A 17,660-nucleotide genomic window follows, 5' to 3' on the forward strand; every position below is an offset into this window, starting at 1 on the left:
GCTCAGTCGTGTCTGACTCTTTGCAACCCCATGGACTATACAGTCCATGAAATTTTCTAGGCCAGAATACTGGAGTAGGTAGCCTTTCCCTTCTCCAGGGGATCTTCCCAACCCAGGAACCAGACCCCAGTCTCCTGCCCCTGGTGGCTCAGCTGGTAAAGAATCTGCCTGCATTGCGAGAGACCTGGGTTCAATCCCTGGGTTGGGAAGATCCCCTGGAGAAGGGAATGGCTACACTCCAGTATTCTGGCCTGGAGAATTCCATGGACTGTACAGTCCATGGGGTTGCAAAGAGTCAAGAGGCAGGATCCACACTGTAAGCTGTGCTGCTCATTTGAAATGAATACTGGGCCGTCCCACTTCTGGGAACAGGGATGAGCTCGTGTTGGATCAATCCTTTCTCAGATAACGACCACACATCCTGAAGTGTTAGTCACCCAGTCGTGTCCAACTCTTGACAACCCTATGGACGCTAGCCCACCAGGCTCCTCTGTCTAAGGGATTTCCCAGGCAAGAATTCGGGAGTGGGTTGCCATTTCCTTCTCCAGGGGATCTTCCTGACCCAGGAACTGAACCTGAGTCTCCTGCATTAGAGGCAGATTCTTAACCATCTGAGTCACAAGGTGAACCCTGAACAAAACGTAAAAACAACTTAGAGCACTGGCGATCGGCCAGAGGCAGTGGGAAAATGGAGCTACACCTGGAAGAAGTTGAATTTGTGGGGTTTTTTTCATCTGCAGAGAGCCATTAGTCAGCACCATGTGTAGGACGGCTACAACTCAGATAGGAAAGTTCCCATCTCACTGACTTGGAAAACCAGGAGAGAGTTCAGCATGCCCACAGATGGAAAACGAGGTTGGACATCCCAGAGGGGGAGGACCAGAGAAGGGAGAGCCCTACATTCTGCACACAGGCTCTGCTCCCATCCCTGGGAGACCCTTGAAATGCACATGTGCAGCCAACTCCAAGCAGCCTAATAAAGGCAAAAAGAACAGCTGCTGCCCACCTCAGGGGAGACAGAGTTTAGCATTTGAGTTCAGATCACTTATCTGGCTGCTGAAACAAACAAAAAGTTGATACTCTTCAAAGGAAAGTAACAGAATGGAGAGTTTTGTATACAATGTGCACAATATAATCCAAAATTACTAGACAAGCAAGGAATCAGGAAAACATGGTCCCTCCTCAACAAAAAGCAATCAAGAGAGACCAACCTGAGGTTACCAAGAGGTTGGAATTGGAGGCTGTTGTTTATAATGTATATATATATGTAACATGTGAAAACCATAACATAAGGGATGAGAGGAGAGGTAATGTACCTACACTGATATAAGAGTTCTACATTTAAAGTGAAATGATATAATATTAACGATAGGAAGACTACAAAAATATAAGACTGCCTAGAGCAACCACTAAAAGAAACATAATGCAAAGATGTATGGCTAAAAACAAAATATATTAAAATATAATAAAAAGGCAGATATTGTCAGAGTGATTTAAAACACAAGACCCACAGGAGATGTATTTCAAATATAAAGACGCAGGTTTTAATTTTTTTTAATGGAAAATGATATAGCATGCAAACAGTAGCTAGAGTGACTGTTAATATCAGATAAAGCAGTCTTCAAGACAGAGTATTACTAGGCACAAAGATGGACACTTCAAAATGATAAAAGGATTAATTACCAGGAATATATAACACTCACAAGTGTGTATGTACCTAAAAAAGAGCTTCAAAATACTTGAAACAAAGAGACAGAGACACAGACAATTCTGTGAGATAGATACAGACAATTCCATAACCATAGCTGGAGATTATTTATATCTCAATAATTGATAGAAATAATCTTAACAGTTATCTCCATAATGGGTAGAAAAACAGCCCAAATTTTCAGTAGAGAGACACATGATCTGATCACTGCTGCCAATCACCTGAATCTAATTGAGGTTTATGGATTGCAACATCCTGAGAACGCAGAGTTTTCATTCTTTTTAAGTGTGTATCATACGTTGACCAAAACAGACCACATGCAGAAATCACAGAACAAGTTCTAATGAATGTAAAAGGAATGAAGTCACATAGTGAGTGTATGCCTTTGATTACAAAGACAATCAATCGAACATTAATAACTAACGTATCTAAGTGCCATTTTTCACTAAAAGGAGCCAAGGCTCTTTGGAGAAATAGCTGATGCTTGTGCTGGGGCAGGGAAAATATAAAATGAGTTGTTGTGCTGGAAAGTAAGAAATGGCTCAAAACAAATGAAAGAGCTATGTCAAAAGGATGCAAGAGCCAGCCTGAACAGGGGCTTCCTATGGTCAGATTCAGGACGACTAGGGCATCACACTCATTAGGACAGTGATCAATGATGCCCTGTTAAGTAAACCAGGACTCCATGCGGGTTTACATGGATTTCTATGTCCATACATGGAGAGATTACGTGGTAAGTGGGGAGAGGCTGCTCACTGCAGAATGCCAGGCGTTACGTGGTGAATGCGCCGTCAGTGCTGCAGCAGGACAGTCGCCACGCTGCCCAGCACAGTAAGGACTATTACAGGCAAGAGTCATCAGTGGAGATGAGTCAAGTGAAGTGCGATGAGGAATGGGATCTCTACATGATCCCATGGGTAGCTGACTAGTCACAGGGAGAAAACAAGCACAGACTGTAGAAGCTGGCAACACTTGCCCAGATGATCAATTTCACTGCCCAACAAAGGTCATCACAAGGGCGCCTTGGGCCTCTGGGGCTGGAGAAGGCAAGTCTCCTCCATTGGGTGCAGACACACTCACAGCCCAGACAGAATCCTGAGGGATTCAACACAAATCCAACTTCAGGAAGATTGTATATAACAGCCTGGCCTGCATGCTTCAAAAACGTCAATGTCTTGGAAGATGAAGGATGGCTGAGGAACTGCCTCCAGATTTGAAGATGGAAGAGGCCTGACAACCACGTAACACAGCATGTGACCCTGGACCAGGTCCCGGACCAGAGGAGAGGACATGCTGTCAGGGACACAGGGGGCCACCTGACAAAACCGGAACAGGAACTGCAGCCTGTAACTATGATCATATACAAGAACGCCCCTGTTCTCAGGAAATACAGTTTTAAGGGGTAGAGAGCACAATGTGTCCAATGCACTGCAAATGGTTTAGAAAAAAAAAAAACACCACACATCACTTTCACAGGGAGAGAAAAGAGGATGAAGCAAGCACAGTAAAATGTTAAACGTTGGTAAACTGAGTACAAAGGGAGTAAAGGGAATCCTCCGTATTATTCACTGTGTTAGTTTCAAATTATTGACACACTGACACTGGAGGGCAAACACATTAGGGGGCAAGGGGACTCAGAAAAGCAGCAGCGGGAGCGGGGGTGGGGGTGGGGGGTGGGGTGGCGCGGTGCATCTACCTATAAATCTTGGCTCCCTCTTACCTGTCTTCCTTGATAACATCGACAAAGTGGGCGTCTGTTTTCTCCCGGATGTTCTTGAACCTCAGCGGAAGGAGAGCCGACTGATCCAGGCTCACGCCTGCCCACCTGCCCTTCTCCTGTAAGATCTCGCACAGAGAGGTCTGACTGTTGGTGAGCTTCTCCTCTGGGGGAGGGCTCAGAAGTCCATTTTGCGTTTTGGAGCTGGGTCCTCCGGAGGCCTACATCAGGACAAGTGGGGTGAATGCAGAGGCTGGCGCGTGGGCCGCAGAAGCGCCGTCCCCCGGACGCAGCCACACCAGAGGCCCCTGGACTGTGCCCCACACGCCACAACCCGCACCTCTGGGTCTCTGCTCTAACTTGACCAACCGTCTGCTTCTCCCCACTCCCCCTGCTCCTCCAGGCAACCAGGATGGTGGTGGGGACAGACTCCTCTCTCACCCTGAGTAGGCCCCTCTTCTCTTCCACATCCACCTTCCACCAGCTGCTGAGTCCAGCTTCCAGCCCCACAGAGCCTCCCAAACTCCCCTCAGCCACACATCCTCAGGCCTCACTGCCATCAGGGAGTCCCATCAGGTCAGCATCCATCCTGCTCTTTATCCGTCTGGCCAAAACCCAGAGGACTAGATGGTGTGCAGTGACGTCACCCAGGAGGAGTTACCCTCAGAACTGAGAAGCTGACCCGACAGGACATCCCCTCTGGTGGGCACACTGAAAGAGGCGCTGGCAGGGACCAGGGTTGAGAGCCGGTACCTTGGCGCTGTTCTTGGGCTCCTCCTGACAGCCGTTCTGGACCGTCCCGCCTTCTGCACCAGCTTCTGGCTTGGGAGTGAACGTGATTCCACATGACGGGCAGGTCTACAAGAAGAGCACAGAGCGTAGAGCTCACTCGGGCAATACAGCTCACTACATGACTCAGATGAGTCGGCTGCTGTTGCAATCTGTCACACAAGAAGGGCACAACCCAGTGGAAAGTTTACCAAACGTCTTAGGCAGCGTGAAAATGGAAACACATCCGCACAGAGGCCTGTACGTGAATGCACCCTAACAGCGGCTACTCTTTAGCAGAAACAACTCAAATGTCCATCAGTGGATGAGTGATCAATGAAACGGGGGATGTCCATAGAACGAAACATTATTCAGCTCTCCAAAGGGATAAAGCCCTGATATACACGTCAAAATGCATGAACCTTGAAAACTTGCTCAGTGAAAGCAGCCAGACACAAGAGGCTACGTATCGTAAGACTCCATCCGTATAAAATGTCCAGAAAAGGTGACTCCACAGAGACAGAAAGGAGACTAGTGGTTCACAAGAATGAGAGGCATAAGGGGATGATGCAGAGTGACTGGAATGGGTGTGGGGTTTCTTTTCAGGGAAATGAAAATGTTCCAAAATTGACCATGGCAATGGCTGTACAACTTTATGAACATACTAAAAACCACTGAATTAGATGCTCTACAAGGGTGAATTTTATTGTATGTGAGTTATATCTCAATACAGCTCTTGTTAAACTAGCGGCTAACCCACACTCGAACCCTGAGTGAAGGTTCTCAAGCTCCCTGGGAAGGTGGGCTGTCCTTGTAAAGCAGAGGGACGAGCTTACAGACCCAGCCCTTCTCACACGTTTGCAGGAAATTAGCTGACCTTGAAAAGACCCAACACTGCCAGGTATAGTATCGATACCACACAGGGAATATAGCCTGTAGTTTACAATAACTACAAAGAGAACATATGTCAACCGCTATACTGTATACCTATAATTCTTGCCTGAGGAATCCCAGGGACAGAGGAGACTGACTCGCTGCAATCCATAGGGTCACAGAGCCAGACCCGGCTGGAGAGACTTAGCATCACAACTTGTATCATATCATACAACAACCATACTTCAATTTGTAAACAAGTACCGACCAGGACAGTATTGCATTGGGCAAAAAGCTTGTTTGGATTTTCATACCATCGTGCAGAAAAACCCAAACGAACCTTTTGGCCAACCAAATAGAAAGGGTAGGGATTTCGTTTCTCACAAACCAGAGTTCAAATCCCTTTTCTTTTCTGGGAGAAACTGTATTGATTCTAAGTTTAAAACAAATGAAACAGAAACCTTAGAGAAATATGTCTGCCCTGATGGAGATGTTCTCATATCTCGACATTCTCTTGATCTCTGGGGGGAGCCCCTTGTGCTCCATGAGGGTCTCACTAGGTAACAGTGGGTGGGTTTGATCCCCTGCCCCCTAGACACACAGCAACTTGAACTATTTGCCTGCTTTGCTTTAATTGGATTAAAACACCTTACATACTGGGTTTTGTCAGGCACACAAATACCCTCTGTGAAACGTTTGCTAGATCATTAAAGGTCTGTCTCTCCCCTTGAGCAGCTGTCGGCATCTCTGACCCCAAGAAGCCCTTGCTGGGGGCTCTGGGGGCACGCCTGAATTGAGCAGCTGACATGCAGGGCAGCCTCTCTGCAGGCGCAGTAGGTCAAAGCCACTGTTCTAATGACAGCAGCTGCCAAGACATGGAAACACCTCAGTGCCTAGCATGTGCCAATGCACCCTGTCAGGTGCTTATCCATGCGACACCCATGATCTCGTGTGCCTGATCTCTGTTAATCCTCCTGTCACTGCTGCGAGGCAGAAGTGACTGGCCACAGTGGGGGGTCAGACCATAGGGCTCCTGACCCCTGACCACCAAGCAACAGCCTCTCTCTGCCTCTTTTCTTGGCACAAAGGGGACCCAAGAATAATCCTGGCACTTTGATCTCCTCTGCCTTGTTCTCCTGAAGTGACCCAGGCAGTTATAGCCACCTCCTGGCTCTTTTAAGTGGCACCAAGCTTCACCAAGCCCAGCTAAGGTCCCCGGGACAAGGGACTGTTCGCACCAAGCAGCGTGCTGGCTGTTGCCCAGGAAACCCAAGCTCCCGTGGAGACGGCCAGGAGCAAGCTCTGCATCTTCCCAGGTTACTCCTCGGCCACCCCCATCAGGACGAGAGCTCTGGAGGGAGGTTGGAACTATTTCTCTAACACACTTGGGTGCCTCTGTATTTGTTTTTAACACATTTCACATTTCAACACACACACCTTATATTCTCTTTAGAATGTATGGCACGGAGCTATAAGATAGCTTTTTCTTCAAGACTGCTTCTCTTCACAAGATAAAACCAGCTCTAAGCCAATAGCTGTCAGGGAAGAGGAGGGGGACAGGGAGACCTCTCTTCTGAGAATTAAGGAGGAAACATGAGGAAAGTCCTGCTTTGCCTGCTCAGTCTCAGCAAGCCTTCTAGGACCAGGAGAAGTGTCCCTTGCCTCCTAAACTCGAGACGCAGGTAGAACACGGCAGACAGGAGCACGCCTGCAGCAAGAGCATGCATGACCCACAGGGGCCTGTGCTGAGTCCTCACGAGCACCTGGATAACACTGCGATCAGCCCATTTCCCACCCGAGGGCACCGAGGCACAGAGAGAAGGGACCGGCCCAGAGTCGCAGGTGTGGACCCCAACCACACATGTGACACCTCTGGGTGAACAGGGGCCACCTGCCACGTGGGGCAGAGGCTGCCCAGGCTGCAGCCTGTCACGGGAGGGCCAGGCACTCTCCCCAAGCCAGTGGGTCGACACAGGCATGCACACTCCCAAATGGAAGACTGCCGTCAGCAAAATCCTAGAGAAAAGTAGGAGCCAGATATTAGAGGGAGGCAGAAGCAGTAGTTATTACAGGAAATGAGAGGCATCCAGAAGCGGTAAGAACAGCAAGCGGACGGCCTGCAAATACTGGAGGCAAAGTAACAGACAGACGAAACACACAGCTGTAGGAACCAGGCGCGAAGCCTCCAAGTCAGGGAGTGCAGAACCCTGGAAACCTCCTCAGCTTTCTGAGCCCTGAACGACCACTGAGTTTAATGACCAAGGCTGACAAGACAAGAAGAGTGTCATTGTGCTATGATAAAGTTCCATCAGAAAGTCAAAGTAAGAAAATATTTGGTATTTGCGGAAATTCCCTACGTGTGCAATACTCTATTACCTGATGATGGCAACTGAATGAACTGGACTAACCTTCCCATTTCAATTCACGTGTAGCGTAGTGCATAACAGTAATACCTATATTTGTAACAAAACAATACAAACATAATATTTTGTATGTGTATACTTAATGTTTTACTTTGAAACACTTTTAGACTTAAACAGAGTGGGAAAGACAATTCAGAGAGTCCCATATGAAAACCCAAGCTTCACCGAAAGTTAGTATCGTACATGAACCGTGGTCCAGTTATCAAAACTAAGACCTTAACACTGGCACCATATTATTAACCACACTGCAGATTAAAAAAAAATAAAATACTGATTTGTCAAAATTCATTCCACTATTTGCAACAGATTTGCTTTCACTGTATATATTTTACTTTATTTATTTATTTTGGCCATGGCACATGGCATGTGGGATCTTTGTTCCCCGACCAGGGATCGAACCTGTGGCTCCAGCCGTGGAGTCCTAACCACTGGGCCACCAGGGAAGTCCCTGATGCAGTTTTCATTCAGATGTTCTTTCCCTGTTCCAGGATCCCACGCACATTTAGTCTCCTCCAGTCTGATGCTTTTGATGAGTCCTGGCCCTTGAACTTGGATTTAGCTAATGTTTTCTCAGAAGTTGATGGAGGTTTGGGGTTTGAGGGAAGAATCCCATAGAGGGGATGCACTCTTCTCTGCACATAACATGCGGTGGTGGGGGTTGGTTTCATTCATCGTGATGCTAACCATCATTGAAGGTGGGCTCTGCTAGGTTTTCCACTGCCAAGTTACTCTTCTTCCCTTTATTTGTTCATTTATTGGCTGGGCTGCACAGCTTGGGCGATCTCAGTTCCCTGACCAGGAACTAAACCTGGGCCAGGGCAGTGAAAGTGCAGAGCCATAACCACTGGGTCACCAGGGAACTCCCTCAATATCTTTCCCTTTAAAATGAATAACTACCTGAAGGGAGATGCTTGGAGGCTATGCAAATGTCCTGTTTGTCCCTAAACTTTTATCCACTTCAGTTAGAACTCACCAATGGATCTTGCCTGAAGCAATTATTACTGTGATGCTCTAAAGCTGATTTTCTTTCTCTCATTCTTTTTATAATCTATTAGCTGGAGTTGTTCTACAAGGAAGAGCTATCGATTTATACGTGATGTGCTTCCTCCTAATTGAAGAAAACATGCACATGACTAAAAACATAGACGCAAATTGAAAAGTTCTTTAAAAAAAAAAAACAAAAAAACTGGCTTTGCATCCACATTTCAGAGCCAGCATTCAGATTACTATGTACTTATTTGTACAGCAGCTTCATGGAGGTACAATTCACATTGTATCTATCCAACTCACCATCTAAGGTATATAATTCATAGTCTTTAGTATAGTCACAGAATTGTGCAACCATCACCACCAGTTAACTCAGACAACTATGGGTTGCCATTTCCTTCTCCAGGGGATCTTCCCAATTCAGGGATTGAACCCAGGTCTCCCGCATTCCAGGCAGACGCTTTAACCTCTGAGCCACCAGGGAAGCCCTTTTACAATAAATATTTAATGTCTAAACTGACGTGAGTTCAATCCCTGGGTCAGGAAGATCCCTGGAGGAGGAAGATCCCTGGAGGAGGAAATGGCACCCACTCCAGCATTCTCAGCTGGAAAATCCCATAGACAGAGGAGCCTGGCGGGCTACAGCCCATGGGGTTGCGGAGAGTCAGACAGAACTGAGCACTCATGCCCAAACCACACACACAGACAGAGAAAGAGAAAAGTCTGTTACTTTTTCCATCTACTGATACAATGAAATAAAAGGCCCTCATGTCCTCAAACTGGATTGAGCCTATTCATAATGACTTCACATATAAATAACAAGGAGATCAAAGAGGTGATCATTTTCTTAGAGTCATTTAAAAAGCCACAGCAACTGAAACAGCAGGGTGGTCCCAGGTGTATGTGTGCATGCTAAGTCGCTTCAGTCATGTCCGACTGTGCGACCCTATGGACTATAGCCCGCCAGGCTCCTCTGTCCATGGGATTCCCCAGGCCAGTATACTGGATTGGGTTGCCATGGTCTCCTCCAGGGATCTTCCTGACCCAGGGATCGAACCCACATCTCTTGCCTCTCCTGCAAAAGCAGACAGATTCTTTACCACGAGAGCCATATAAGTATAATATAACCCTTATGAGCTGGAACAGGCCCTGTCTGAATCGCCCCTACGTGGCCAAATCGATACCACTAGCCTCATTACCCACTGCAAACAGGGAAAAAGGCCCTGTGAGCACATGCCCTGTGTTCTGAATAAGGGACTGAGGCAAATGCACGAGGATCAGCCAAGCAGATACCTCCTGGGGAGGCCTTTCAGAGGCGACGTAAGATGCTCTCACAGCTCACGGGGCTCAGTGGGTGAGCGCCAGCGCTCTAGGGGACCCCCTTCCCCACAATATGGGATGCCAGGACCTTCCTGAGCAGCATCACTCACAGCCAGTCACTCAAGAAGCCAAGGCCTGGGTGTGAAGGGTTCCCTCTGACCTAAAACCTCAGGACCAAAGCCCTTGACCTCTGACACCACTACTGTTTCTTAGCAGGTCATCACCGTACTCAGACTATTTGATGAAATGTCAGGGGGCAATTCTCCAGCTGTGAACAGGCTGATAACTTACAGACACATGGGGTGCAAGTGACAGGAGCAGAAAACAAGACCTCTGCAGGCACTCGCCTTGGCTTGCTCAGTTCTGCCCAGGCTTCCAGTGCAGCCCTCAGTCTAGCTCTGCAGAGTTACAGAGCTAGTGCATCATGAAAAAGCTAAAAAAGCCAAGAGGAAGCTATGCTTATCTACTTCATGCCAGGCACCATGCTAGGCACTCAGGAGAAACTGAAGTTATGTAACACATGGGCCCTGCGTGCAAAGAGCTCACAGGAAGGTGCACAAGAGAGAAAGCACATATTTCAGGTTGTGTGTGTTATAACCAAGTGGCACAGACTAACTGAGCTAGACTTCAAAGACAGGGAGGTGGCGTTACTGGCTGGAGGAATCACAGAAAACTAAGGGGGCTGTAGGGCAACAGCAAGAGGGGAGTCTGTGGGGACAGGAAGCAAGCGCATCACAGGAGAGAGGCGTGACAGGACCAGAAGCATGGATTCACTCCCCGAGAGTTTATGCAACCCCTTTCCTCTAAATCCTTGGTTCTTTCTTAAACTGCAGCTGAGTCACTCCAACACCGAGTTCCCCTGCTGAGTTTATGATCAATCTCTCTACCCAAAACCTTATTCCCTTTCCTGTGCCCTCTGACCTCGACGCTGGGCTAACTGAACACACCACAGCCACTGTCAGGAGACTAAGATGGTGTTGCCGACAGCATCATCAACGCGTTGAATCGCTGCTGTTGGCGTCACCGTCAGGTTGCTTTTTCCAGGGCAAGATGAGCCACAGACCCCAGCCACAGGCCACCAGGGACCCCAGGCCAGAGAATCACGAGCCAGAGCCATCCTGACTCCTGAAACCACAATTAAGAAATACCACAACACGATGACTAACTCCAGCTTCACTAGTCTTCCCTCTTTAACTCAGAGACCAAGCAGGAGTGGGTCTGAGGCTCATCTCCCACCATATTGCTTGGCAACTGCAGATAAACCCTGACTCTGTTGCAGACACAGGAATCCTTGGGCTTGGTTATAGAACTCCTTCCACTAGACAAGCAGGCCCCCAAAAGGTACAGCTTGAAAGAAGAAATCTGTGGTGAAGAGGCCAGAGAACTCTGCACACCACTTCACTCTCTCGAGACCTATCCGTGCACGTTACTGTGCTAAGCTCTGAGCAGGCCTAGAGCAAAGAGACACTTCCAGTGTCACTTAACCCACACTGACTTGACTGCAGAACACTTTTCCCATACTTGACACCTATGCCATCCTGAGAAACTACTGCTCAAGGGACCCTACCTGGGGAAACCCTCTCTCTGACAGGCCCCTTCAGCTGGGCAGGGTTTCCCGTGCTGGGCAGGGGTCGGGGGATATAGGGAGATAGAAATGCCCACGGGAGCCAACTCTTGATGGCCAGGGTGGCAGCAGCAACCAAGGGAAAGAAGCCTGTTGACAGAGAGAGTCTGTAGATCCTGGGAAAGGACAGGGAGGAACTTGTCTGTGACCCAGCAAATTAGAAAAGCTCACGGTAGTGTGGATGACACTGGCGACAGGCCAGGGACCCACGTGAGGCACTGCCTGCTCACAGGAGGAATCTTCCCAGAGGCGTGGGCCCAGTGAGTGCTCGTGCACTTGTGCCTCGTTCACAGACCCCTACCGGAGGGGAGACCTTGCCTGCCAGATCATAATCAACGTATTCTTTACAGCAAACCTCAGTTTTCTGCCTTTCAAGTCTAGGATGACAGTTCACAGGGACTCACTCAGGTCTCCGGAGCGAATGACTCTCAGTCGCATGCCCTGGCCCAGCTGACGCCCAGGAACCAGGGCCCAGAGCAGGGCTGTGAGGAGGCACCCTGAGTGGCAAATCCTGGCATGGAGACCAGGCCTCCTGTCTCCTCCCGCTCCTTCCACTCCGTGAATCTAGGAACATTACCTTCAGGGTGTCCTCGTCTCAAGATGGGGATATCCTGTTCTCCTCCCAAAACTAATTTGAGAGGACACTTCATATGCTCTCATCGCCCCCTCCGGGAAGGGGCACAGAAATCCTTCAGGGATCACAAGATTATCTGGAAAACTTACACATGGCAACAGAGTATGCTAAATTGCTTTTGCCTAACCAGACCCAAAATACCTAAGTATATAAGTAGATTTATAACTAGAATAAGAAATGTTGTCGGGAAGACAAAACACCTTCGTAAGGCAACTGAGTGCAGAACCGCTGTCACTAATGCTGCAGGCATGTGGCGCACTAAGGTCCACGAGGGCCCCGCCTCACAGACACACGCGCACATCATCTTAAGTGGCACACAAATGCAGCGAAGCGTCTACTTCTGGCTTGAGCTGTTTCTCTACTTGGCTATAGCCCAGTTGGAAGCCTGAGGAAACACTTTCTCCTCCAGTAAGAAGGCTGGGCTTGGAAGCCACGTTTTTGTCCCCTGCCTTCTCTTCCCGGCCTCGCCTTGCTCAGTGCTGGCCTCTGAGATGTGGGGTGGTGTGGGAAGGGGGTTCCTCTCTCTGATTCCTGGAAGACAGCCACCCAGGCAAAGGAGTTGGCTCCAAAGTGTGCAGGCATTGTGGAAATCTCTGCCACACCCACTGCGACACACCCGCCAGAGAGCGTGGGGGAGAAGCAGGGCTAACACCCTCTCCTCAGCAGGGGTGACTGCACCTTTCCCCTCCTGCTAGGGGCCATGGGGCTAGGCCTAGAGACCGGGGCTGACACCCTGGGAGGAGGGGGTGCTCCTGGCATTCAGCAGGGGGAGGCCAGGGAGGCTGCTTAGCATCACACAGTGCATAGGGCGCCCCCGTCCAAAGAGTTCTCCACCTAGAGTGTCGATGGAGTCGAGGCTGAAGCTGACACCAGCAGTATCGAGACTGAGAAACCCTGCACCAAGGAAACAAGTGATGCGTGTGCAGTCCACAAACCTGAACACGGGACCCACACGTGGTACCTGGAGGAGAGGCACCACGGAGTCCAACACAGTGAAATAAGCTGGAGACTGCAGCCAAATGCCACACCATGAAACACCAAGGCCGCTAGCTTTCAACTGTGTTAATGGATGAGGACACGCGGGAACGTGCTGCTCACAGCCACACCGGCAGGCCATTGTCCTGACCACACATCACAGTGTTATTTGAGAGCACAAAACAGTGAAGTGAAAAGGTGTTAACTGTCTCTTAAAAAAAAAAAAAAGAAAAAGAAACAGCAAATATGTAAACTAAAGATAAACAAAAGGTATTGGTGCAGTACTGGAACTACATCAACTGAGGAGCGACTCGCATATTAGAGTGATTTTGCAGGCTCAGGGTCCACTGCGTTAATTCCTCGGTGGTCTGTTAGGACAGGAATGGGTGCAGCGATGCAACCACCAGGTCATCTCTGTCCCACTGATGAACTACTAGAATGTTCTTGGCAAGCCTGCACTCTTCCAGGGAGCTATACAGCACAGGCTTTACCCACACCACCAAACCTAATTATATAAAACATTGGATTTCAGGAGACGTATGAGTAACTTGAGAAAGTGGTCTCTGAAATAAGATACGAACTAGGCCTCAAGGCAAGACGCTGAGAGAATCACCTTGACTATCATCACGTTTCGTGATCTTTCAGAAATCCCCCCCAAGACATCGTAGCTCATAGAGAAAGGAAATAGTAACTCAAGTTAGAAGCAAGTCTATGTGTAAAAAGAAAATGGTGGTGCATAAAATATCATAAAAGCAAAGATATTAAAAATGCAAAACGCTGCTAACCTTATACTAAATTTTAAAATGTTAAAAAAAAAAAGAAATGAAAGGGCATTCCAAGTCTCTGCCACAGACCTGAAGGCTGCTTATTACTTCACATGTTCTACTGCAGAATTAATATCATGTTTTAGAAGTAGGAAAAAAAAAAAAAACTAACCTTAAGGTTATCAAAGGTTTTGACAGTCTGCGCCAAGTCACTGACACTCCCTGGCGACGCTGTCCCCTGTCCCCTAGGGCCTGAGGACACCCGTGAGCCGTCAAGGACCTCAAAGCCAGAAAGTAAGGCCTCTGAACAGCTGCAGTGAGACTCCTTCGCTCTCTGACCCGCTATCAGGTATGTCTTCAAACCTATGGATAAAAATTACAGTCAGCACAGGTGACACCAGCGGTGGTCGAAACGCAGCTCCGTCTTGCTCTCTACGCGGGACACTCTCCTGGAAAGTTGAGAGTAAAGTGAAAATGAGAAAAGGTCATATTTTCACTACTGCACCCGTGAGCTTCCCAGAGACGCACAGCCTCACGGAGAACACCCGCCTCCAGGACACACCGTGTCTTCCAGCTGTGTTTCCTCTGAGTGGTGGCAGCTCGTGTCACGTTCTGGGGCTGAAATGGGGGTTAAAAGTCCCTCCTTGGAAGGGTCTCGTGGCCTCTTTCTGCCAGCGGCAGAGCCCACTGATGGTGGACCCTCTACAATTCTGTGGTTTGTTTCTATCTGTATTGTTGCTCTTCACATTGGCCACTCTAGACGTGAGGGTCATTACAGACCGTGTTACCTACATCAGGGACTGCCAAACACTCTGAAGGGGAAGACCAGGATGTGTGCCATCGGGGAACTCAGCGCCCCCTCGATTCACGTTCATCGAGTTTCTATGGGATCCAGACATTCATGGCAGGAACGTCAGCATATGTCAAGGTGCCGTCTATGGGAATTTTATTCTCTCACCAAATCCTCGTTTAAAACAAACAATAAAAGCTGGTTAAGTGGACACCTAGCCTACAACTTTACAATGCCCACTAAAGGCTGTGGTAGCAGTATACACTCCCCTGGGAAGCCGCTGTGACGAGTGGTGGGCCCTGCTCTGGGTGTGCAGGACTATCTGATGGGAAGGTAACAAGGAACAGCTTTTCCAGATGGAACCCAAGGGCTTTCTGCAAAAGAAGCAAGCCTGACTGAAAGAAATCCATTGTTAGTCCTTACTGGAATTTGACCCAGACTGTGAATTTATGAAAGGGAGTGACAATATGATTTATTCAATAAATATTTATTTTAGGCCTGGTGTATGCTGTACACAGAGAATAAAATAAGAACAAAGCAGGGTTTCCATCTTGAAGAGTTTAAGCTGCAGCAGAAGGTGGTAAAGAAAAGTCATCATCGAGAGACTCAATCAAGAGGTGGCCAGTGTCTACACTTCTGAATCCATAGTTTCTCACAATCAATTCATATTTAATAAATACTCTAAAATTAATCAAATGACCCTGGACTACTTCCTCAATAATCCTTAACCATTTTATAGCTAAACCATCTTGCCACTTCACCTTTCTTTCTCTCTCTCCCTCCTTGTAAAGTACTGTATGGTGTACTTTTTTTTTCATGTATGTTTTTAAGTCAACTATTCTGAGAATCTGTCGACGACACCTAAAGACACCCAGAAGTGCAGCCAACTCAGAGGTGGGAATCCAAAGACTGAGATGAATAATTTTAGATACTGACTGACTCCAAGGAGAGTATTAAATGCTCACTCTTAACCTGAGGTCCTGAACGTCCATGTATTTTTTCCAAAACAAATATACATCCCAAATATGTATAGGATTAGTCACAGTCCTGACTGACTGCGCATAAACTAGAGAGGGAACGTTAACTAGAATACCTCTGCCCGGGGATGCAGGGCATGGTGCCAGCTCCACAGCGTAAGCTCCGACGCCTGCCTTGGGGGGGGACACCCCTGAGGCTTGTTGCTGTTCTCGCTCTGAATTGTAGCTACCGAGCTGCCACTTCAGGAGCCTCTGTTTACGATGCACTGTGATCGTGCTGGAGGGGACAAGTGTGAACACAGTGGCCATGGCCCTCCCCACACAGGGCGGCTCCGCAGGGGGACCTCAGCAGCGGGTCCAGGCCCAGGAGGCATGGGACAGGGTGCACCTTGCAAAGACTCAGCGGCTCAGGGAGCCTCCTGGGTGACGTCTCCTCCACGCTGAGGAAGACATGATAAAGAGAGGCCTGCCCCGTGAGAGCCGCCAGGACCAGGGGCTGGGGCAGCCACGGTCAGGCCATGGGTGTCGACAGAATAACTGGGGAAGTGGCCTCCAGAAAGGGAGTATTTGGTGGGTAGAGTTGGGGGTGGAGGTTGAGTGTTGCGTGGCTGGAACAGAGGACATGTGGGGGAGAGGGGTGGTCACAGAGGTGCTGGAGTCCATGCCCTGTGCAGGGCAGGCCCACTCCAGGAACCTTCACGCTGGGGCCATGGGGAGAAGGTGGAAGAAGCGGGCAGGAGGCTGAGGAAAAACTGGGGAGCCCTGGGAACATTGGCCACAAGTGGGTGCGGAGGGACTCGGGACAAAGGAGGTGGGAGACAACGGCAGGGGCAGAAACCTGCCCCCCAAAGTGTGGGGCAGCAGGCAAGGCTTCACGGCCAGTAGGTGGGACGGGTGAGGGCACGTAGCTTCCAAGGGCAGGGGAGCCCCGGGCTTCAGGCTCCGTCCCTTCGACATGTGTGACAGAGTGAGACTCTTCATGGCTCTGCGTCCCGCTGAGAACAGGACTCACCCCACAGGGCTGACTGGAGGATTAAATGATTAGCACACGTGTGGCCTTCACAGCAGCGCCTGGCACATGGCAAAAAGTCAGTAACATTAGCTACTACTATCAACCAGTGTGTTTGGCCTGCTTATCGCTGGGAGTCTTTTTTTACGCTCCTTCTGTGTACAAAAGCATTTGGAGGACTGTTAAATCAATAATTGCTCCGAATTTGCTCCTAACTAGAATTTTCCTCTGGTGAGCCCCTAGGGAACCTGTATTAGTAAGACAGCAGTGCTAGTATGCCAAAGGTCAGACACACGGATGTGTGAGCAAATCGGTAACCAAGTTAAGCAACTTTCAATTTATGCTTCAATATGAAAAGTTTAAGTGTAAAGTGTAACCTTCTGCTGAAACTGGAGTGGCCAGGCCAGATGTGACCTATCCCAGGGAAGGTACTTGGGCCAGGTGACTGGGCTGCAGCCCCTTTAAACTCTTCAGTCAGGAGAGGTCATAAGACATAAGGATTTAATGAGTAACCACACAGAGAGAACCAGGGGTCCAAGTTCGTTAGGACGGCTCTCTTTGAGTGGAAGGTCAAAATAAGGCAGCTGAATTATTTATTTTCTTACGTACAGTGTAAACAGGAGAACAATTAATAAGATTTCTTATATTCTTTCCTGGTAATTGACTTTGAACCTCACCAGTGTGGATGCCTTCCATTGGCTTAATTTCACAGCAGCTAGAGAAGGTACCCAGAGCTTCCAACAGGCAGAAGTGCCCTCTGTGGCTGCATGTGCTCAAGAGGCTGACGTGGTCAACAGCCTTAACTATAGCATCAGTTCTTTGAGGAGAAAACCTAAGCCTTGCACACAACTCATGTCTAGTTTTCGTGAGCTGAGTGTAATTTGAGTGAGTGCCAAAGTTCATTTTGGAAAAGAAAGACGATTCTGGCCTCTTTATTTCTGTCTTTTTCTGCAGGACTTTTGCTCTGGAGGGCGATATCCCAACCCAAGAACCAAGGACAGGAGTGTCAACCCGAAAGAAAAGAGGAGACTAATCAGGAAGGAAAGAATGCCTGGAGGCATGACCTTGGGAGTTAGAGGCGTGACACAGCA

The 17,660-nt window shown here is 48.6% G+C and overlaps 1 protein-coding gene across 1 annotated transcript in view; it reads right to left on the reverse strand.

Annotated features, from left to right (window-relative positions):
- The window catches only part of ADCY9 (adenylate cyclase 9), a 105,816-nt gene that overhangs the window by 24,909 nt on the left and 63,247 nt on the right, over nucleotides 1–17,660 (reverse strand). The window contains exons 3-5 of the mRNA XM_018040729.1: nucleotides 13,966–14,156; nucleotides 4,179–4,283; nucleotides 3,429–3,646 (exon numbers count right to left, since the gene is read on the reverse strand). Coding sequence (XP_017896218.1) covers nucleotides 3,429–3,646; nucleotides 4,179–4,283; nucleotides 13,966–14,156 — 514 coding nt within the window. The remainder of the gene's footprint in view (nucleotides 1–3,428; nucleotides 3,647–4,178; nucleotides 4,284–13,965; nucleotides 14,157–17,660) is intronic.

The sequence above is a fragment of the Capra hircus genome, chromosome 25 (assembly GCF_001704415.2).
Source record: "Capra hircus breed San Clemente chromosome 25, ASM170441v1, whole genome shotgun sequence".
Lineage (NCBI taxonomy): Eukaryota > Metazoa > Chordata > Mammalia > Artiodactyla > Bovidae > Capra > Capra hircus.